Source organism: Nipponia nippon, unplaced genomic scaffold, assembly GCF_047370975.1.
Source record: "Nipponia nippon isolate SJK-2023a ecotype South Korea unplaced genomic scaffold, ASM4737097v1 scaffold_3, whole genome shotgun sequence".
Classification (NCBI taxonomy): domain Eukaryota; kingdom Metazoa; phylum Chordata; class Aves; order Pelecaniformes; family Threskiornithidae; genus Nipponia; species Nipponia nippon.
The window spans coordinates 11,006,146-11,030,849 of record NW_028262347.1 but is presented as its reverse complement, the minus strand read 5'-3'; the positions used below and the strand labels follow the sequence as shown (position 1 = coordinate 11,030,849).

At 38.6% G+C, this 24,704-nt stretch overlaps 1 protein-coding gene across 5 annotated transcripts in view; it reads right to left on the bottom strand.

The window, feature by feature from the left end:
• The window catches only part of PCLO (piccolo presynaptic cytomatrix protein), a 386,235-nt gene that overhangs the window by 131,032 nt on the left and 230,499 nt on the right, over nucleotides 1-24,704 (bottom strand). For 4 of the 5 annotated variants that reach the window (XM_009462919.2, XM_087764264.1, XM_087764266.1 and 1 more), the window contains exons 8-9: nucleotides 21,483-21,631; nucleotides 13,737-13,818 (exon numbers count right to left, since the gene is read on the bottom strand). In XM_009462919.2, coding sequence (XP_009461194.2) covers nucleotides 13,737-13,818; nucleotides 21,483-21,631 — 231 coding nt within the window. The remainder of the gene's footprint in view (nucleotides 1-13,736; nucleotides 13,819-21,482; nucleotides 21,632-24,704) is intronic. The other variant, XM_087764265.1, reaches the window with a different exon arrangement.

The following is a 24,704-nucleotide window of genomic DNA, read 5'->3' as shown; positions in this document are numbered from 1 at the left end:
TTGCAAGACATTCAATTCCTGGCAGTCAGAACGAATGAGTTACTTTTTGCCCAATGAGCTTTAAGTGCTTCTGTTCTGGCTGACAAAGAAATATTGCTTGGATGTTGCTGTATTTTCTCATGTGAAGATAGGATTTCAAACCTGTTTATACTGTATCTATTGAAAATATTGAGTTTACTTCTTCTGTTTGCAATGACGTTGCCCAGTTTATCACCTTGAATGCAGATAGTTTAAAAATATCATCAATCATATGCTTTCTCATATCTTTTTCCCTTGTTTTTTGACTCTTTTTTAAAATCTTTGAGTCTTAATTTCCATATTTCCATCTCTCAGACTATTTTCATATACCCAGACATTCATCTTTCAATTTTAGATTTTCAGATTAATGAACTACTGTTTTCTTCCTTAGAAGACCAGGACCAGTTAACCATCAGAAAGAGAATCACCATGCTTTGAATGAGAGAGGGCACCTTTCTGAACTCTGAGCATTGATTTCTATGGAAAATATCTTCAGGAAAACATCTCTTCAAAGGGAATTTTACACATTTAAGATCCAATCCTTTTTAGGATGCTTCAAAGCTAGAAGACTGCTAATTAATTGCAACTGTTTTTACTGATCTCCCAAGGCTGTGATCCTACTCTCCTATCTAATCTTAACTAAAGCCTTAAGATGCAGCACACTAAGCAAAAAAAGCTGCCCAAAACCCCCGCAACCCAAAACCCCAGAAGCCTAATGCTAAATTTTAACAAAATAGATCATGTAATTGTATATTTGAGTATAATGTATATTGTATAAATGTATATTTGAGTAGTGACCAACAACTTGACACTAATAAATTCCATCACTGATGACCTGGCAAGCATCACTGCAAGAGGATTTTAAAAATTCATCATTCTCCTTTCCTTAATTCCACCATTAGGTACTTTGTGTCCAATTATTTATTCTGAACTAGTGTAGCTCAATGTATCTCAGACCACCATGAAATCATTTCCACTGTTACATTTTGTAGTGTCAAGGTAGCAACACAGCAGAAAGACTACAAACATGACTCAGCTGATGCACAATAATTTATTTTGCTGGAGTAGGCTGTCTATAACCTGAGCTCTGCAATTACAATTTGGTCATTTTTCTCCATTATGGAGATAATAAAGATCAGATTGCTTCCAGTCTATTGCTGTTGCTCTGGTCACAGGGAAGTTCATGAAATCTTATCATCCTTTTACTGCTTAGATGAGCAGCTCCACTACAGCCATTAGAGTATAAACAGCCTAGATTTCCTGGAACTATTTCAGCATCTAAGCAATGATTAAACTCGCATTTCCAAACAAATGTCAATAACCCCTTACATAAGTTACAGGTTAAAAAAAAAGAAAAAAAAGAGCAGAGAAAAACTGAGTAATTCAAGGCACAACGGGCTTTTGCTGGTGTTGGTGGTCCTGCCTTTAAACAAAGGTGCAAATTAAGTTTCCAGGGATGTTTTCTCTTATAATAGTAAATAGAATTCCAGCACAAAATGCAGGGACTAATATTGTTTAATTATTAGGTAAGTCCCATACAGTAGCAACAACTTCAACATGGGCATGAGAATTCAGGCATGTGACCCAGGAGCTCTGTGCAAACATTTTTCATGTGCTAACTCAAACAAATATTTCCTCTGGGCTAATTTTTCAAAGTATGAAACCATTTGTCTGTCTAATTAGATGAGCAAAGAAAGTAAAGAAGCAATTAGAATGGACAACAGATTTTCAGTAATCACACATGAGTTTCTGTGAATTGGCGCAGGAAACTGTAAGTATGAGTGTCAGCAGCAATCTGACTCTTGTCACAGTTGGAGATAGAGCTATATGAATTTTTAATAGACTTTTAGGTGACTGAATTTTTAAGAAAGATAAAAAAAATGCTACCGATTTGGATTTCTAAGAGCATACCCTTCAAGAGGGTAGCTGAAAATCAATATTTATTTCTATAAAACCATAGTCATTTTACCACCTTTGGATATTATATGCTTTGAAGTTGAAACTATACAGAAATAAAATAGGAAAAATTGAAATGGGCTTAAATTGCAAAATGCAGATGAGGACTACAACAAATGTCTTTGAGTTGTTTGAAATGGAAGATATGTTTAAACCTTAAAATAAAGATTAAGTGTTGTGTTTCAGATCCACGAACCAATGCACAGACATACCACTGAGGGAGGAAAAAAAACCTCAAGTCCAAATATGGCCTTCCTCACTTTCTAACAATACTGTAAAAAAAAAGAAATCAAAACCAGAAGGCTGAATCATAGCAAGGAAACACAAGGGTTACCTTTTTTGGGCAAGGTCCAATGGTCAAAATCAGAAAAATGGATGAGGATAAAGAATGAAAATGAGACATTAAGCATGAAAGATTTTGCAGTGTGCCAAAATACCATGCTATAACAATGAGAACATATCAATCAAATCAAACAATACAAATTCTTCCAACTCGATTTGGCTGTGAACAGAGACAGAACATACTTTCCTCCTGTGTTCATTTACTAGACATTATCTCCCCATTCCTCCTCCAGCCTTATCTGGACCAGGCATATGCTAGGGTGCTGGTAGGCCCTTATCTGCCAGAACAATTTTACACCACGTTCCATTGTCTGTATGAAACCGAATTGTCAGCCACAGCAAAAACAACGATGACTGATCTTTGGAGAGTTCAGACTTAAAAGTCCCGTGAAGAAACGCAAGCTATTTATTTAGATATCATAGTTGTGATAAAGCAATCTGTAAAGTCTGGAGAACAGACGGAAAGGAAACATGACAAAGCAAACAAAACCAAGTTAGATCAGGCACTTGGAAAGCAGCAGGAAAAGTAATGTGTATAATAAAATCCAGGCTAAATTTTTATTTGCATTATTATTCCTATGCAATTCTCTGGAATACATAACGTGATGATCCATATCAGAGCTTGGTTGTTTAGATAGGTACAACATTTTCAAGATTGTGCTCAGGAGAATTGCTTTGGTGCTTTCTAACGAAATTAGCTTAAATGAAGTTGTTTCCTAGAAACATGATTAAGCCTACTCAGTTACTGCACTTCTTGGCCATTGGCAGTTAAAACATAAAATATACATGAAGCCAAATCCTGAGCTGATGAAATTCAGATATGGTCCAGTCGTTTTAATAGCACAGCATGGATTTATATCAGCTGCAAATCTGCTTCAATGAAGAGTGATGATTATTACACCGGCTAAAAATCTTGTCCAGGGTGTTGCGTAGACTTGTCCAACATAGTCATGCTAAGAAGGAAGCAAGAAACACATTCCTCTCCTTCATTTTGCATTACTTCTCCAGCAATCATGGTGCTGATATTTGGGCAGCACAAAGGCTGGATCTATCATAAATTCTTTTTATGAAGCTGGTAAACTGGAGGGCAGGGTTAAGAGGAAACAGAAACATCACTCTGTCCTATCGCCTACTGGACAGCAGTTCACGCTATCTATAGGGAAGGCTGATGCTATCCTAAGGTAAGATATCCAATGGTGACACTGTTTTCTTAAACATACACATAAATGCAGACATAGTGACCTTATTCACTGTAAGCTTATACTCTGGAGCACCTTGAGACTTTTTAGCAAAGGCTAGAAAGCCCATTAAGTCTTGGTCTTGTTGTCAGGACTGCATTAGTCAAAACATGATCTGAACCTTTCTCCATCTGTTTTGAATTTTCTCTCCGTTCTTTGTCATAGTGTTCTTGCCCACACAGCTTTATTTAGTGAGCAGGCCTGTATCTAACCACATGCACTCTCTTTCCTGTTCTAAAATGGAAGGACTTTTAAGTAAGTCACAAAATACCTTAGATTTACACCTCTTAATAGTTATAGCTAAGTGCAGTGGGAAAAAAGATTCTCTTTATATCTACTATTAGCCTCTCCTGTTTTAACTTATGCCCCTTGCCTCTCATCCTCCTCCCATGTATCACTGTGAAGAGCCTGGCTCCTTTTTATTGATAAGCTCCTCATTAGTATGGGATGGCTGCTACTAGATGCCCCCAGAAACTCCTCTTCAGGCTGAACAAGCCCTGTCCCGCAGCTTCTGCTCTCAGGGCAGGTACTTCAGCCCCCGACCATCTCAGTGTCCCTCTGCTGTACTCACTCCCTTTTGTCAACAGTCTTTCCTGTGTTGGGGGTGGGGTGGGGGCAACACTGTCCACAGTATCTAGACACAGTCTGAGACGTGCTGAGTAGAAGAGGACAGTCACTTCCCTTGACCTACTGGCATGCTCCTGGTAACACAGCCCAGGATGCTGTTGGCCACCTTTACTGCCAAGGTGCATGATGTGCAGATGGTTGTCTACAGAGATCTCCCTCAAGGCCCTCTTCTGCAGACCTTCTCCCTAGCCAGTCGGTCCCCAGCTTGTATCATTGCACAGGGCTCTTTCTCTCCAGGTACAGGATTTGTGTTTGTTCCTGTTCAACTTTACAAGGTTTCTGTTGGCCCATTCCTTCAGCCTGTCTTGGTCCCTCTGACTGGTGCCCCTGCCCTCAAGAGTATTCCCCCAATTCAAGTAATGCAAACATTATGAGAGTGTACTCCATCACCTCCTCCATGTTACTGATTAAGTTATTAAATGGTCCCATGATAGAGTCTTCTGTGGTACTCTACTTGTTACCTGTCTCCAGGAAAAGCACAGCCCATTAACCACCACCCTCAAAACCCAACCATCTAATCAGTTTTTTACTTATCTATTCGCCCAGACAGCCAGACCTTTACATCCCAATTCCAGGCTAAAAGTTAATGTAAGAAAATACCTGAAGTCTAGAGTCTTTCTCAGCTTATGGCAATACCATAATTTCAGCCCACTTTCACAAAATTTTAAAGATTCTTACGAAGATAAATCTACCATAAAAGGCAAGCTTTAATCTGTTCAGCCAATATATCAGCCAATCCTTCATGGCTTCACTGTAAAAAAAAAAAAATAAAATCTTTGTGATATTTTTAATGCTACAGTAGTTGCTTTTAGCTCAAGCTTTTTATTAATGTTCTTCTCAATGAGGGAGAAAAGTTGAATAGATTTTATTGATGTTTCCCACATAGTATGAGGCAGCCCTGCCATCAGAGGAAAAGGATTTACATAAAGGATGCTCTGCTGGCATATCACATCTTAGTTGGTATGTTATGAATCCGGCATATTAGTGATGTCTTAGCAACTATTATTAGCAAGTAACAGTTCAGTCCCAGGTGAATGGAATGCCCTTTGTTAGCAGTTATCTTAACATCTTGGACCAAAACTTCAAACCATTTGGTTTTATTTAGCTATTTTAGAAGAGGATGTCCAGCTTTTGAAGCTATCTATATTTTGTTAAGAAAATACCAAAAAAAGGCTTGAAGATCTAGCGTGTAAGTTCTCTCTACTCGGACTTTGTGTGCTGATGTTGTGTTACAGGCTTTGTATACTGTCCTGGTATTACAGATTCATACAAACTGTAGATAGGTGTTTATTTATGTAATTAATCAACCTTTTTTTTTTCCCAATAAACTTCTTAGAGCAGAGCAAATCTGCCTGATATTTGTGCAAATCTGTGTTGGCAATGGTTAAATAGAAGCTACTGCACTCTTATCACTTCCTTTGGGACAAGAGACACCATGGGGAGTGTACATGCCATGGGGAACATTGACAGCTCTTGGTCAACATTTTGAGGAATCTGTAGGAAAGATGATACTGCCCGTGCTGAACAGCCACCCAGTAAAGCCTCGGCACGCTGGATAATTCTTCTAGAAGGAAAACCAAAGGACTATCTCACCCAAATGACTCTCCTGCACAAAGGAATCAACAGATACAGTGTTGTATCTGTCATGAATAGGGAAGAATTTGTGGAATTGTAAATTGTAAAATACCATTCTTCCAAAACAAGTAATACCTGCAATCATTTAAGTCTTCATAAAAACCTCTGAACTTTCCTTCTTTTCTCAAAAAGACAGACAGTATCTGGTTTTCATGTATAATTCATTAAAAACATTGTAATATTCTTAAAAATTACATAAAATAAGTAAAGGAATTGTATTTCCTCTGTTGTTAAACTTCAAATGAACTTTTGACTCATTGCTTGGAAAAGATCCTAAGCTGGCAACAGCAGAGACAGAAGCTTATGGCTTATTCTCAGAAGAGGTATCACAGAGCAGCTGTTCAGGCTGTCCCTGGGAAGGATTGTGTGGCCATTTGACAGTTCATTTCTTACAACCACTCAATTTGTGGATACAGGCTAGCTTTGTGTTTGGAAATAGGGAACTGTCCTCTACGACACATGTTGAGACCTTCAGCTCATTGCACATGCTCTTTACCTGATGACATCAGTTGCTACTGAATGAGGTTAGTAACTGTATCCAATCATTTCTCATCTAAGTTGGGCAGAAACTCATGTCTTTAAGTAAGGAAGTGCCTTAATGCTGTTGTACCCAGCTTAGGCTGGTAATAAAATAATAATAAAAAAGAAGAAGGAAGAAACACAGAAAAATAACTTTTCCAAATTTTAAAGAGGAGGAGTTGACAAAATGATTTTTAGTTGTTTTTCTTTTTTTAAAGAATAGGCATAAATCTCCTAAGACTTGGTATGTCACATCTTATTTGTGATATACTCATTTTGTCTCACACAAAATGAATATTCCTTATAATAACTTGACTACTGCAAAAGAAAAAAAAGCATATGAATTAAATGCATAGTAATCTACTAGTCAGCTTGTTGTTTGTTGAAATTAACCCTTCAAAATGCAGATTTTTTGTGACAGGGATAAAGGTAATTTATTTACCTGCAAAGCTTATTCCTTTAAACACTGCAGTCTTCACTTCTGTATCAACAGAATGTTATGATAATTTTTTCTACCTAGAAGAAGCTGTCAAATGAGGGAAATTTTCAGTCTTTTCTGAGAAAATATATTCTCAAGCCAATGACTACTGCTGTCCAAGACATCAACAAGCAGCAAAATAAACACATTTTTGCAGAAAGCAAAAAGACAATTTCTGATCTAACATGCAAATTAGCACTTCCATATATCTTAAACTTTTGCCTCCTTAAACTGTATCTCTTTTAGAAAAATGTGTATTGTAGTGAATATGGGGTCTGAGGTTTTTTTTTTGGTGTGGGGAGGAAATTCATGTCATTTTGGGGTGCCTATCCTCAGACAGCTTTGGCTTCATCAGCCTTGACTGTCTAACGTCAGCTTCACTCCCTTTCTTGATGAACAGATTTCTTCAGGAATGAGAACACTTTCTGCCAGACTATAATTTATTTAAAGAAAATTTTGCTGAGAGCCTCCCTCACCCAACTTCTTTTTACTGAAGTAACACAGCAAGCAAACATGCAGGCATTGAGTCAACCATACTAAAGTGAAAAAAGTTCAGAAACACAGATAGCGAAAAGCAGAGTATTCACTTGACAAAAGCTACGCCTCACTTAGCTTGGTGCAATGATGCTATGAGACAATCAGAACCTCAGAGTACCCTACCAATCCGCAAGGAACATTTTCTTTGCGGCAGTGACCTGCAGAATCAGAACGTCTTAACCTTAATGATCCTGCATCTAGATTGCCTGGGAGCGTACACCTAGTGCACTTCAAAGACCTGTACAAATCTGTGATTAGGTAAATAGGGAATGGAAAGCAATCATTCTCAAAATGTTCCAGTACCCTGCTCTGGAAAGTGCATCCAACTGAAACAGGCATTTGTCTCTTGGCGATGAGGAATGATATGGTCCTTTACACCATCAGTCCTCTACAAGTCTTTTGATTGTTCTATAGCTTCTTTGTACATAAGCCATATGTGTGCATCTCATCTAATTTAGGATCTCTACAAGACAAAAATCGTAATCTAAGTTAGTCACCTCATGCTCCCTTTATAATCAATAGAGGAAAAGAGTCAGATCCAAAAGGTGATTTATTAAAACTATTTCAACCTCCAATTAATTGCGCTTTGTAACTAATTACCTCATTCTAGTGTAATTATTAAACCTATGCATATTTTTGATAGCCAGTATGCAGAGAAGGGAGCGCAGGGTCTTCATTTTCCTCTGAGAGCTGTTAAGATAATTTATGCCTCACCTGCGAAGTGAAACCTTAAACTGACTTTTCTGAGGTATTAACTTTTTCTAATGTCCTTGAGAAGTTCTATCACCACTGATATGCATCCCTGAATGTCTCATCTTCTAGTTCTTCATGAGAAAGTGCTGACCTGCATTTCTTATCTCCAAAAGAGAGAGATTTCTGGTTTGGCTTTTGTGAATCTCATTCTTATGTGCCTGCGTTCCTCTTGGCTTTCCATGGGAACCTGCGAGCCTGACTTAACTCTAACATTCAGTGTTGCAGTGATCTGTTTCTGCAGCCTTTTCTGCATGAGAGCTATGAAAGCAAATTGGACCTTTATAACCAGTAGACACATTGCCCTCTCAATTACTTCCACTCCTCTTAAGATCTTATTAGATATCCTTCAACAGATGTTCACACACTGAAAAATGCATAAACAACTGAGCTGCCAAAAAGGGTTCATGGAAAGTATTTTAAATACACACACTAGTGCTTTTCAAATTAAGTTAATTTAGCGAGAAGGTACATAAACATGGAATATATAGTCTGTATCTCTACAAAATGTTTCTAACACATACCAAAATTTGTTTGTGATCTTTTTTGTTTATTTAGAAAAGCTGAATGGTATTAAGTTCTTTCCAAGATTGCTATTAAGACACAAACAGACATCTCTCCATCCCTTTATTTCCATTCCTGTCCTCATTTACTGCCATATGACTTCACTGGAAAATCTCTGACGTTGTCTGGCTGTAACAGCTCTGTCCCTTTCTGTTTAAGGGTTTTTACCTTCTGTGCCACATCTCTGATAAGGAGAGAGTGTTTGAGGGAATGATGGCCATTAATTAGGGATTAAATCCCTCCCCAGTGACAAATGAGTGTTAGAGGCGGGTATGGGTTTTTTGTGCAAAGTATTATCTCAGTTCTTCACAACATCGAACCAAAGAAACAAGATAAGTAATCCTCTAAGAAAAGAGTATGAGGACACTTCTCACCCTCTGTCTTTGACTACTATATCACATTCAACACAGACTGTGACTATATTTAACGTGGCTTTTAGCTGATTAGTAATCACATATTCACTGCACTTCAGTATTTTGTTGTAAGAACTGACTTTGCTGAACTTGCAGGTGAAAGAACCCTAAGTATTTAGGGTTATTTATTTAGAGACTATCTATAGCAGTGAGGGCTTGATATAGGAAAACCCTTCTAATTCTCTTTCCTCTCTCTTGGGATAAGTACCCCATGAGCTGGCATGCTGCAGAAGCGTAGCATTGTGTGCCGGAATTAATAGTCCTTACGGAGAGTATGAGGCATCTCTGACGTGTGTGCAGTGTTACAGCTACCCTGTCGTCCTCTTAGCAGTTTCACTGACATCACTGCTAAAATGAGATTAGGGACAGTCTTCTGCCCACAGTCTAATTCTCTTCTTTACTATAAAGTTCACAGCTTTTTCTGAATTGCTTCTCTGCCTTTTTTTTTTTTCATCAGAATTGAAAAAGATGCTCCACAACATGGACAGTCTGGCTGCTCAAAGGTACATTTTGCTCCCTGGAAACACAGAATATCCTGCCTTTGGAAAGGGAAGAATTACTTGTGACTCAGCCTAAGTGAGGGAAAGCAGCAAAAATTACCTTTGACTGAGTGCACTCGTTGTACCTGTACACCTACTGAGATTTGGCTGACTTGCTGGATTTGCACCCAGTGTGTCTAAACAGCTTTCTGATCAGGTGTAACGCAATATAGGTTTTTATCTTTGCAACACTTCCAAAGGCATTGCCAATGCTTTCATTGCCTTCAATAGCTGTGTCCTCTCTTCACTTTTTCAAATATAACTATGATGTGTTAAAAAACAGAAGAGAAAATGCTGGTGGTATAAAACAGTGCTTATGCTGCTATGCTGAAGGATCCAAAAGGAACAAGGGATTCTCAGTGAAAACAAACAGTGAGATTCTGGAGCATCAAATATTGCTACATTATCATTCACTGATCACTGCCATCATTGCTTTGGCACCTCAGCATAACCATGATGCCAATTCTTTTTTTTTAAAAAAATGCAAATTATTAATCAATATCTGCAGAGAGAATCCTTGGCAATTCCTTCATATCTATCAGCATTGCCTGAGGAGGGGACATGACATACCTTGAAAAGAAGAGCTGTGAGTTCTACATGATGGCATGTGCTAAAGAAACAAGAACCCTCAAGAGAGAGGCCAGCTAGCAAGTATACATTTAGTTTTCATTTAGAACTACTATTTTCTTGCCATCACAATTTTGGCCCAGTTCCTTGTTCCTTCAACACCTCATTCACATGCTAAAATTTTGCAGTAAATGTTTTTGTGTGCAAAATTATGCCAGATTATGTAAGAGGCATCAAGGCATCTGTGCCTCAGAGCCAGTATTCATTATGCAAGAAAGCGAATAAACAGAATGCATGTGCACATAATATGTAGTGATACAGCCTGAATTTTAAATGATTTGCGACTACTCTTATTATTGATATTCATAATGTGACAATTTCTGGATCCATAATCAGGCAGTAACCTCCCAGTAACCTCCGCTATGGTAATTATGTGATGAGATCTATGGAATTCAAATTATAATGGTGATATTAGGATGAAATTCAAGCTTGTCCTATGGTTACAGCTGTGGTATAGCTGGGTACCTGGGCTGACCCAGCACATTGAGTCATCAATGCCCAGGTTGGCCCAGGGATTCCACAGTAAGATGAGGTGATGGGCTGAACCACTGGCCAGTTTCCCAGCAAAACAGCTGTTCGACAGTTACAGGAGTTCTCCAAGTGGGAATTGTGGACAGTTTGGGAGATTTCCCCAGGTAGCTCCTGCTGTGCATACACCAGTTAAGATACACTACTTGTATACTTAAGATGCGTTCATTAATTCCCTGAGAGGAGAACCTGTCAGTCTCAGGCATCTCCCCAGGCAGCTCCTGCTGTTGAGATGACCAAACTGCACACAGATCATTTAAATCATCAGTAGAAACTGTGCAGAAATGATCACATAGAACAGGCTTTTGTGCACAGGTAAGGCAAAGATGTTTTGTACATACTGTAAGATAATCAGAAACAACGGACCACAGGCCAGCTGGCTTGTAAGAATCCAGCAACACAGCAGTTCAGGGAGTCTCATCCGCTACAGCTGAAGATGCTGCTGCAAGGATGGTTGCAACAGAGACTCCCATCGCCACCCGGACAGTGTCGGGCTGTTCTCTTTGGGAGATCTGACTCTGCATGTGACCTTTATTCAGGGATGCTGGGCTTTTTAACATACACTCTTCCTGTGCCTATGCAACAAGTATAAGGCAAACAGTTAAACAAAATGACTCAACACCTCATTTTAGTAATTTTGATAAGAAAGAGAGGGGGAGGGAGAAAGGGAGAGCAGAAGAAGGAGAGGAAGGGAAGAAACAAAGAAATAAAGAAAGAGAAAGAAACCAGCCAGCCAACCAACCAAGCATGGCATCTAGATTAATATCCAATAATCTTGTAGTGAGGTAGCTGTGGTGCTATAAGAGTATATATCATTTAATTCATCAATATTTTAAGTAACTTTTGCTGTATAATAGATTTCTAAGTCGGCCTCTGATTAGTAGTCATTGTCTGGTTAATAAACAAAGATACTTGCTATTAGTTTGCAGATAATGGTTAAGCAAAATTGAATTTTTAAAAAGGTGACCAAAACCCATGTGTGTGGCTCTGGAAGAGGCCATTTGGAAAGCTGAAGGCTAGGCAGAAAGCACTGCATATTTAAAGAGAGTTTCTGTGTACTTTAGACACAGAGGGGGAGGAAGGGAGGTATGAAGTCAAGGAGTTATGGTACTTCAAAGATGTACAAGGAGTGAAAAATGCAACAATTTCTTCTGCCTCAGGTCCTCCCTGTTGGTACCCTATTCCACCTTTGACTTTCTTCTGTACAACTTGCATTTAAGCCTTTTCATATTTGTAGGGAAATCTGCAGGTACATCATATAGCATGTACATCATATAGAAGTATGTCTGTGAAGGTCTCCATGGGTGTATCTGGACTAAAATCCAAAAGTATGACTGTAGCCCGTAGACACATAGCCAAGCTTGCTTACTCCAATTAGAATTTAGGTACAATATAGCACAGCTACAACAGCGAGCAATCCCAGTGTGGGCTATGAAACCTTAGCAGGATCCTGAGTGAATATTTGATCCTGTGTGATCTCATGCTGTGCAGGGCACTAGTAAATGGGAAGTCAATATCTACACCTTGATTTTCCAGTCATTGCATTTACCCTGATGCACAGTATGTTGCTGTGGTTGCCAGCATGAGATCTAATCAAGAATTTGGAATAGGTATTTTACATTGCACGAGAGTAAGTAACTTTACATAGGAGAACAGGAGTTCAGCAACATTAAATCATGAGTTATACACAGTTGTGTGGTTGTAATTCCACTTGTTCTTGAGTAAGAGAGCAGCTTGGATCACAGCGTTACTCATCACCCCGCAAGGCAAAATTCTGCACCAGGATGTCACGGAGCTCCTACGGCCTGCAAGCGCCCGGGGCAGCGGAGCCTGACACAACAGTGGACCTGGCGGCTTCTTTCAGACTGTGCTGTGTGGGTGGAGGGGTCTTTATGCATCCCAAAATCACCAGTGGGTGTTAAGCTGACTAGCAAGAAAATACCTCATAATATATACAGAACATTCATTTAACACCCTAAATATGAGGTGGATACTGGGGGTGGAAGTGATCAAGATTTTACTGCCAGAAACCCTGTGAAAACAATATTTAGCAATTCAAGTAAGTTCGTGCCACTTTCTACTTAATGCTCGAGGGAACACCAGAGCTGGCAGTCGGTAATTACTTCTGTGCAGAAACAGAGTTTGACACACACTATTAGAATTCTTTAAGCAAGTTAAAAGAAAGTCTGACGGTTCCACGACAAAACCGCTTAAAGCATGTACCTCTGAAAGGAGACAAACAGCGTGTTCAAAAAACTTTGAGCTCCTTATCAGTATTAGATGTGTGAGAGAGTGCAATTCCAAAAGCTCAAACAGTCAGACCTTACCTGTGCTAGATCTTGTAACTGGCAGCCTTTTACAATTTGATACATGAAAACATCACGGTGGGTTCCTGCTCACAGTCCAGGAGGTGAATGAACGTAACCTTTGCCACCTTCCTCTCCTTTGCAAGCAGACTCAGACTTACACGTACATTTGTGTTAGCGTTAGGGAAAAGAGAATAAACCTGAAGTCCTGTGATAAATGTCTCTATGTGCAGATATCACAGAAAAATGGGATCTGATGGTTCTGCTACCCCCCTCTGTAGAATAGTTCCAGTACAGAAAGAATAAAATTCTCATTTCTGTACATGTTGAACACCTACACAAACCTATTTTATAGAAACTTCTCATACAGAGAATATAGTTATATAAAAAGCAACAGCAAACCAGACTGCTCATATGTATAACACAACAGATTTTCCCTCTGTTTTTAATGTCTGTACAGCTTATGTATCTTGAACAGATGTTGTGACCTTTTTTCTGCACTGCTGCTTTCTGTTATAACCAACTAGCAAGACTTAAAATGACCGCTGAATTTCCTGCTGCATATGATACAGGAACTATTTTTAATACTGCAAATCTTTTGCATGATTCATGCTAATCAAAATAATTATCTTGTCTCGTAGAGGGTTGCTGTTTTTTACCTGAAACTGTGTGATCCTTTGGGTCTCTCAGTAGTTTGAGCCTTGCATGAGGGAAAATGTACTGCAGGGGCTTCCCATTTATCTGAGGAACACAAATATGCATGTCATAAAAAGATAAAACAACTTCAATTGTATCAATAGTTTTCCACAGTTGAAACAGAAACAAGCAAACAAACTTATTTCATCCAGGGAAATACCACAACTTCACAACTCAAATACCCGCCCCCCGCCAAGTTTTAAGACATTTGTCAGACTGCAAAATCATTCTGCAGGGGAATGAATATTTTCTTCCATAAAGCCAGATTAATTTTGAATATGGCTTTGGTTCTGATTTTTATTTCCTAATGACTAGAATGTGGTCCCTGTCTTCTGTAGCTTCTCTTAACATTAATCCTTTGCCCAAGTGATGTTCAAGAGAAGAATGAAATTAAATATAATTCCTGTAATTATTATAAAATCCTGTTAATACAGACCTAAAAAAATGGCAGTTGAATGTGTAAACAGCCATGAGTTACTGCTTTACTTTCAGCAAAATCACATATTCCAATATACCTTTTGTCGTCAAATTTCAAAAGCTTTTTGAAAGATCCAACCTAAAACTTTTAGGATTACATTTTATATGAAATGCATCTCTACAACATGCACTAAAGAGCCGTTTCCAGCTGGGATGATCCCACCTGCCCCACGACACGGGCACAGGAGGGGCCATGCAGCAGGGACTAACCCGCTGGCCAGGGACGATCGCCTTGAGTCCACACCAAAACACCTTTGCAGAAAGAGTGTTGCAACACTTACACATCTCACACCTATCACACGCCCTCTTTGCCTGCAGTTTTGGTCTTTTGGAAGCAAAGCAGAATCCATCACCTCCCTGCCACGTTGGTGCTGAGCCTGAGCACTGCACCCGGACCGAGAGGAGAGCATGTGGCTGCTTGTGACTGCTCCAGGCTGAGTGTCAATGGGATGGGACATGGCAGAGGCAGATTCAAGGAGCCAATGGGACAATATTAATCAGCATGATAATGCAGCAGTCTGAGTGTATCAGCAGCCTGCTGCCAAGAATTTATTACTATTATTTGTATTTAAGTAGCATTTAAAGGGATTAAGCCTCTCCTGAACTAAGCACTTCAAACCCAGTTTCTGCCCTGAAGAGTTTATGATGTTAATGGATAACACACATAAATGACAGGAGGGGAAACAGAGATGTCAAGGGACTCACTTCGCTCTATCCCACAGTGAGCAGAAGAGTTTATACCTCTTTTGTCATAATACAGTTTCTTATCCAGTAGATGACGTTGCATCTAGAAGGCTGAAACCCTTCCGTAACACACTGAGAGCAGTACTGACCGTAATTAATCTCAGAAAAAAAGGAGATAACGGATTTGGTAGTGGAAAAGTGCTCCAGAATAAAATAGAACTTGAGATCAAGCAAACTTTAGGATTTATCATGGTATTTTGCCAGGACATAGGGTCTAATACTACCAGAAGCGTATGAAGCGCCCTGAGACTTACACACTTATAAATGGATAGGGACATTGCTATGTTTTTAATGACATTATCAGAAATTCAGCAACTGTAATTTAGCAGTACAAATAATGTATTTGTCACCTGCAACTTACATAAAATTGTAAAAAATCTGAAATAATGTATCTAATTTTACTTTTAATTAAATAAAAAAGAATATGAATTAATGCAATTCAAAAGCAGCAGTATGAACATACTTCAAGATCCTTACCTGGGATTCATTTTGGTGGGAGGAATTCAATTTAACTGGAGAACATTGCGGCTCATAAACTTAAATCCCATTTTTTTAATTGCTCTATCTTATCTTTCTTTAGCAAGATTGCTTTTTTGAATAAATAATAATCCAAGAATATTCAAAGCCATATCGTACATGATTTGCTGACAAATATATCAGGAAATATAGACCATCTCCTACTTTAGTTTATTACTTCCAGAATGAAGTATGGATGACTTGCACTTCCAGAATTTTACGATAAGTATAAATCTTAGTGATTTATATACTTATGAATAAAAGCATTAAAGTTTATTAGCATTCAGGATAGCATATTATTTTTTATTGTTGGTGGGAATCAGTACTTAAATTGAACATGTCATTAGGCATTTACCTTCAGAACACTATTTGTCTGAAAGTGGGAGAATAGTGGTTGCTCTAAACAGATGATGGAAAGGCCGGTTACACCATTTTTGATGGTTTTACTTTAACCACTAATGCCCATATTTATCTGAAGTCTACTAGTATATTTGAAACCTTGTAGAACACAAATTATTTTTTGTTTCCAAGTGTTCACATCTAGCTTTCACTAAAGGTGATTTCCCTTCACCTGAATATACGCCAGAGGGTCCTTCTAGCTGATTACTGCCCCACGTACCCCCGTGAAGATACCGAGGGACGCCGCTGAAGTCACACAATCACAACAGCGTAAATCTGAGCTACGGCACAGAAGGGACAGTCCCTCCGCTGCAAGGCTGCACGGACGGAGCATGTGTCAGTCCCCAAGCCCAGATTTAGGTCACAGGGCAAAAGGTGACTTGATCCCGCTTATTTGCTACAAAACCCACAGAATCCTGCCATCTGTCCTTGCCATGGAGATCCTTTCCTCACCTTTCTGGGAGCATTCAGTGTACTCGAGTAATAATTCTTGCAGTTCAGCACTGGTAATGCTGTCCTCTTCTGATCAGAGACACTCTTTGCCTCTCCAGTGTATCTTCCCTCCTCCTGTGCTCTCTGAGCTGACGGGGGACTCAGGTCACATTTTTCTGCACATTACTCAGCGGGCCCTTGTGGGCTGCATCCCAGTGAGTTAAATGAGAACTGGAGTATAAAGCATTTCCTCCAGGAATTTAAGCTCTGGTCATGTGTTTCATGGTATTTGTCAGCTCAAAGCCCCTCCAAAAAACGGAATGAGTGGCAAATAAATGTGCTGAGGTTTTCTAACACTGTTACAGAAAATCAGTTTAAATATACACTTAATTTTTCTTACACTTTTTGTCTGATAAAGAAACTCTATGGAAGCCTCATAAGGGAATTCTATAACATAAAGAGGATAATTAAGAAGAGTAAATTTCTTTAACTTTTTATTTAAGTTTAAGAACTAAAATGCATCAAGTGTATTTTAGTATTCCAGCCAAAGTCCATAGCAACAGCTACAAGGTGTTAACTGGGCTTTGGATAAGATCAACAGAGCCACAGTAATTTCTGTTTTCAAATGGTGCTGCACCTCCTCTTCCACCAAAATCTTAGACAGGGCCTGATAAGGTGATTCACAGCAGCTACGCCTGACTCTAGTCCTTTAGGATATACAGTCTGCAAGGGAAATTTTATCTGTGTTAGGTATCCAGGAACAGGATGGTGGATGCTCAAGGTGATGGGTTAGAGACTGCCTACCCTCATTTTCGAATACCACAGGTACTTGCATGAGCGCACAAGCCCTGTGAAAGCTGACACCAGGATTTCCACAGCTAAGGTGATCCTGCGCCTTTGAACCGCTACATCTCTGTGCAGAGCAAGAATGTGAAGTTCTCTGGAAATCCTAAAGGTGGGAAGTTCTCTCTACTCATAGATCCCTGATGACAGAGATATTTTGCAAAAGGAGTATTGAAGAAAAACTTGACAAATACAATGTTCCTGCTCATTAATAAATTGCAAAGTGAGTGGTCTTTGCTTCTGCAATTAGTTCAGTACAGAACTCTGACTTTTGATTTAGAAGTCATTCTGGCATGCAGTGAGAATAACATTCTGCTGGGTGACTAAAAAATGAGAAACTGCTAAATTCCCTCATGAATTACAGTGAGGGGGGTGGCTAACAATTCACTCATTAGATTTGATATTTTAACAATTACACAAAATCTGGAAATGTCCTATTTCTCATCATATTTCCAGAGAATCTGAATCACATAATGCGGCCCCCCCGCCCCAGCCTCAAACAGAGAAAGCAGTTTCCTACAAATTAAAATGAAATCTCCTTGTTAGTTGGAAAACAACCAAAACTAAGCAGTATGGACTTAAAGGTGGAACAAAAGTTTGCAGGTAGCCTTCTGGATCTTTGTCACTAACAGTATTTTCTCATTTTAACCCCATTGCTCACCATATGACCCATTTTTAAATAATTTTTAAGTATTTAAGTGTCCCTAAAAACATGTGACCTAAATGGAATTTCAAGGGAACGGTACAGATCCGTGAACCATGACAAGCATATACTTTTTGAAGGCCTTTAGAAATAGGGGATTAACTTTCAAAAGGTTGCATGGCTAGAGCCCTTGCCTTCTTTTTGTGCTTAGAAAAGTGTTGCCAAAGTGAACTGATGATGATACACTGATATTATGATGAGCTTGAGATTTTATTATTCGTTTAGAGCTTAAAAAGACCCACCTATGATCACTGGAAGTTCCGTGTTTTAAACCCCTCACTGAGAAGCCACTTATCTCCTGTTAATGTACTCTCGCTGTCCACCTCCTTGTCATGATCTCGTACTCCCCTGACACCTCATCCTACTGTTCCTTCCCAACCTGTTTGCAATAGCCAGTTTAGTTCAGGATATACAAATAATTTTCACAGAAAGTAATCATAAAAAGAGCCTTGATGTCTGGAGATTTAAAGAAGTTGCAGGTCAACTGGCAGCGACTAAGCAAACTGTTGAGGTCAACAGGGATCAGTGAGAAATCTGCAATAGATTATGTATTGATTAGGTTTAAGCCATGTTTACCCTCCGCAGGTAAGCAGTTCAGAATCACTATATTGGGAAACAGCTATTAAAATACTAAACTGCACTGCAATTTAATGTGATTTAAGAATACTATGTAGCACCACAGAAGTTGCTATAGAAACAAATATATTTTAATATTAATAATACAGTATGTGAGCTTAATCTGCTAGGTTATCAGAAAACCATGGAAACCTGGAAGTTCAGGGTTGTCACTGCGGCATTCTTGCTTCAAAAGCACAGGGTTGTGCTTTATTTATTACCTTGAATTGTACAAGCTCTGCAGGATGCAATCAAGCAGCTCTGATTTCATCTAGTAAAGAAACTGATGTTTCACTAATGTGAAACAAAATCTTCTGGAATAAAAATATCGTAGTGGTCAGTAAAATATTCACATTTTTTACAAAGAAGAAAATACAACTGGAAAATTTACCATGGATAAGTGTACTTGGAAACTTTGACTGATACATTTCGAGCAGATTAGTGCTACTGATGCAAATATTTCCTTTTGTGGCTGGTTTGCCCTCAGTACAGGATATTAAAGGGGTTGCAATGGCTTAATAACTATGCTAACTAGGAAACTGTCATCCTAACTGATTTCAGGAAAGCCTCTGCCACAAAGCAAGCCCTGGGTGAAGGTGGACCTGTTCAGGTGGTCAGGATGAAGAAGAATTTGCCATTTTTGACTCCAGAGTACATTATGCTTGGACACTACAGCTCTCTGTGCAGAACCGAGTTGTGGATACAGGAGACAGACAGCGTGGGACAATGAATTCAGTGACTTCTTTGTTACAGAAGAGACAGGACTGAAAAAGCCTTTCGGGAGGGTTTACTTTGCCTCAGCATACTCATTGGCCTGAAAATTGTTTATTTTTCTCAACAGCTTTAAAATATAAAATAAATGCTAAAAAACAGAGATGTTAATATTGATTTACTTGCTTCTATTGCTAAGTGTTTTACTTTCAGAATTCAATGTGGAGGTAATGAAACTTTTTTAAATGGCTCTGACCCTTTTTACCTTGTCTTCAAGTAATTTAATTTCTGGATGGGTCTGAAAATAATTTTTTTTAAAGTTTTCTCAAACAAATGTTCACAGAAGATATTTAACATCATACACAAGCTCTGAGTGACATTTTGATGAGGTAGATGATGCAGAGTTAGTGAGAACTGGCATTTCTCTTTTCTGCAGATAGATCGATACTATTTTGTACCAGTGGGTGAATGACAGTAGCCAACTTGGATGGAAATAGATGAAGAGGGAACTGTTGTAAAGCTTCTTCTTCCACATCAATTTTCTTCTGCAGAGGCTTTACATGGCATCACACAGAATTATTTAGAACATGTTCACAATCCAATTTCCATCTCATATTTTACAAAACCTTAAAAAAAGCTTTTGGCAAGATTTTAAATGTGGTATCTCTATTTCCATATAAACATGGGGATAGCACAACAGCTTCGGAGAGAAAAAAAAATATTTTCCTTCTGGAAGTAATCCAAGAAAACAAGAACTCTCAGGACCCTTAACCTTCCTCCCAAAAAATTCTGATCAAAGTCTTTTGACCGGTGACGTGCAGTGCTATTTATATGAGAGAAAAAACAAAGATCGGACCTTTGTGACTAGTAACTTGCCTTGCGACTGTTTCCCAGGGCAAAAGCTCTAGAGTGCTAAAAGTTAAATACATCCTACTGACCACCTCCGTACCTCAGAGCAGATAACAGATATCACGGATAACAGTAACCCTCTTCTTGGACAAACCTGATTTTCAAAGCAAATTTTTAATTTTACATCATGATGCTGTAGGGGTCAAATACAATTACATATGCTCAGAACAATGCATGTTTCTCATGAGGATTAAAGTGCTCAGATATAGGCAGATTTTTTATCTGTTTCCAGTGATATTAAGAGCTGTGAAGACTATAAAACATCCTTTATCCCACAATGAAGTTGGTTCATAGAGTGAGTTATTTGAATAGATTCCTATAAGACTTGTATCGTGTAAAACCCTCTTTCTCAACAAGAAATGGGTAGGCTCAGTACAACCTAGGCTGTGTAAATCTCAATATATGCTAAACTAGAGATAGGAAAAGAGAGAAAAATAAAAATAAATGACAGCTTATATTGTAAGATATTTGAATGCTTGCTTCTTAAAATCTGCATCCTTACTTCATAAAACCTACTTCTATTGTCAAATGTCAGTGAAAATGCTCACCAGCAAAAAAGTTTCGAAGGCTGCATGACAGCAGGCTATCCCTGTTTGTATGTTATCTGAGGAATTAACACGAGCAATATAAGCTATGAAGTACCACAAAGGGGCCGTGCAATACCTTCTCTTGCATCCATTGCATCTCATGGAAAACAGAGTATAATCTCAATCAATTAGTAAAAAAGATAACTGAAACAATCAAATGAAGACCTTAAAGATTTGAAATATATAAAATTCTTTAATATAAAGAGGATATGTGATGGTATACTAAGGTTAACTAGATTTCAAAGTCGGCAAGCTTGAAAAGCAGAATATGGTATTTTTCTTTCCTGCTAGAATAATGAAACATTCTAATTATTAGACTGATAAAGTCTTGCTTATTGATCACAGACTGTTGGGATTATACCGACCAACTAAAAGTAGGAGTAAGCGCCAACAGGATAAAGCAACTCTTTTCCTTAAACTGCTAAAAGAAGGGGCTTGAATTTGGATGGGATAAAGCTGATAAGGTAAAATGGGACTGTTTTCTTTTTTTTTTCTTTTTTTTTTTTAATAGGAATACCTAAGGCATAGGTAGTTCTGATTAGCAGATTAACTCCTTTCAGATATGTTTCAAAAATCAAAAGACAACCTGCAAAATTAATACTGAATTGCAGACGAATGTTACTCTAATTTCATCATCAAGTACTGATGACAAATATAGATTCAACAGCACTTCAGCGGAATGTAGCTGGAATTTGATTAAACGCATAGTCCCTACACTATCGGACAGTACGATTAAATTGTCAAACATTTATAAAACTAAAGGCACAGCTTACTTGACAGCTTACTTGATCTTGGTGTTGACTTGGTGGTCGAGAGTGGGACAACTTCTCTGGCAGCCTTCTGTCGAGGCCATGTCCATTCTCCAAACGAGACTCCCTGGGCTTGTCAAACCAATCTGTTTCTTCACGACGGAGATGATAGGCTTTGAAAACCAAGGACAGGTCAAATGCTCTGATCTCGTGCTGGGCAAGGGGCAACAATGCGCATTGTGCATAGCAAACATGCATAGTGCTTACTAATTGGCCATGCAGCTAAAGCAAAGTTACAGGTGAGACTTGAGACACTGAACTCAGGCATAATTTAAATGTAAGTGATACAGCAAAGTGAGAAGATTCTGTTTATGTCAAAACTATGGATGTTAAATATCAGAAGAAACCCACTGCCTAGTGCTATAGCCATTTCATTTCTTCTGGCAGCTCGGAAACACACTGAAGATTTCACACATTTCTAAACTGTTTGATGAAAAAAATTAGTCAAATTAGTTACTTTGCAGTAGGCTAGGGAAAAAAAAAATACAAACCCAAACAAAAAAACAGCTCTCAAAACCCAACCTCCATTAATTCCCAAATTTCTGAATATTTTTCAAAATATTTTGGAAATAATCTAGAACTACTTATAAGCAAACTGAAACTCCTTTATGAAATCAGTATCATCCCAAATCAAAGAAGATATGAAGCAATCTACACTCTTTTTAATTCTAAGCAGAAATATTGCAAGTGTTCTCATTTTTAATTCCATCCCCCGATTTTGCAGTATGAACCTTCTTTGTGCGTGGTAAGTTAGCTAGAATGTTCTTTCTCCAATAATTCTCTAAGACTAATGTTCTTATATTTGCAATGGTTTTAAACCTGTATAAAATCTATTGTGTTGGATACCCTTTGGGGATCAAATAACACCGTTTCATGGAAATCAGTTTTGCAAATACACATATTTATGCCTACTGACTATTGGGTCAACTGACATAGGTTTCACTCCATTGGGATCAGAATCGGCTCCTATATGTTTAATAATATTTCCACTATAAAACATACAGATTTTTGTCTGTGTTGCCCATCAGTGTAAACCAAAACAATGTGCAGCTAATTAGAATGTAATGAAAGTTTGAAATTTATGCTTTAATAAGCATGATAAATTTAGAATTCAAAGAAAGACAATATTTGTTTCAGCAAAACCACCAGACATTGCAAACCTTAAATAAGGTCAGTTGTTGCTATAGTAACAAGAGTGAATGCAATTGTTCCATGACACAGGAGAGAATTTAAAATGTGAAATGGTACTGTGCATAATATGTAGTTGTTAAAGTAAACATAATCTAGTTGGTTTAGCAAATAATTGGAAAAAAGTTTAATGGTTGTGCTGGTTTTGGCTGGGGTAGAACTAATTTTCTTCATAGCAGCTAGTATGGGGCTATGTTTCAGATTTGTGGTGAAAACAGTGTTGCTAATGCAGGGATGTTTTCACTATTGCTGAGCAGTGCTTACACAGGGTCCAGGCCTTTTCTGCCTCTCACCCCACCCCACCAGCGAGTAGGATGGGGGTGAACAAGAAGCTGGGAGGGGACACAGCTGGGACAGCTGACCCCAGCTGACCAAAGGGATATTCCATGCCATATGATGCCATGCTCAGCATAGAAAGCTGGGGGAAGAAGAAAGAAAGGGGGGACGTTCGGAGTGATGGCGTTTGTCTTCCCAAGTAACCATTACGCGTTATGGAGCCCTGCTTTCCTGGAGATGGCTGAACACCTGCCTGCTGGTGGGAAGCAGTGAATGAATCTCTTGGTTTGCTTTGCTTGCGTGCGCGGCTTTTGCTTTACCTATTAAACTGTCTTATCTCAACCTGCGAGTTTTCTCACTTTTACTCTTCCGATTCTCTCCCCCTTCCCAACAGGGGGGAGTCAGTGAGCAGCTGCGTGGTGCTTAGTTGACACCTGCGGTTAAACCACAACAATGGAGTAAAAAAAAGAGTTGTGTTTTTTCATGACTATTTTATTAAATTTCTTCAAGAAGAGGAGTAATATATATATGCATGATTTTTGAAAAATAATATTTTGTATGTGGTAAAAACAACCATCCTATATTATATTAGGCCTTTGGATAGTTCTTAATCTTGGTTCAGATATTATGCAGTCTCTTCCTTCCTAACTGCAGAAATTTAATCTAATACGAGATGGTTTGAAAATATTGTTTAGATCAGCATACATGAATTAAACAGAAACATTATTAAAGGTTGATGCTGATCTGGCTAGTGATTAGTTATTGATTAATTGCTTTCAATAAACCATTATGATCTAATATGCAAATCCTTTATTCTTTACACATTTATAGCAATTGACTAGTGCCTGCGTGTACCAGGCTGGTTCATAACTCATCCTGACAGAACTTCTCACTGAAGCTTACATGAACAGCCTAATGCATTTTTCTGATCCCAGATACTAATGCTGACTATCACAGTCTGTGTCATTAGCTGAGCAGAAGAAAGAATGATGTTTTTTTCTCCTCCTGTCTCAGCTGAAATAGCTTTTGCTGGATATCTTGTTTAGAAAAGCTAGCACATATGTAGAATCCCATACTGCAGTTCGGACCAGCCTACTTTTTTATCGAACTGTGATTAATGTGCATATTTTATATGAAAATAAAAAAGGTATGTATGTATGTGTGTATAGACACACACATGCCACATTCATACGTACATACACACACAATTGTTTTTGGCTTGATTAGTTGGGATTTATTTTAGCTGGAAACCTGAGAACAGCCAAGATGAATCACTGACAATCTTAGAGGACACGTCCTTTTTTCTAAGCCTAACAATATGCAGCCAGATGGCTCCACTTGTAAAAAACTCCTGCTGGAGTCAATAAGGTCCCATGCTGTTAATCGCACACACTTTAACAAGGTGAGATTGGACTCCAGGCTGTGGAGTCCAAGAACCTTGATCAGAGAACTAATAGTGATCACTGTAAATCCCACAGACGAAAAATTATAAAGGGTCAGCTGTGTTGTAGTGATCCGTAGAGTTGATGAAGTCATAGACGCATAACAGACAGTACTGCTGTTGGCAGAGTGCAACCCTGAACCTTCACTAACTTCACGACCTCAACAGAGAATCAGTAGAGAAGATATTGTCTGATATTGTCAAATGGGGGGTCTGTGGTCAAAACTCAGTGTACAGCTTAAATTTTCTGGATGTCTTCATACCTGAATTTTAAACTTCTA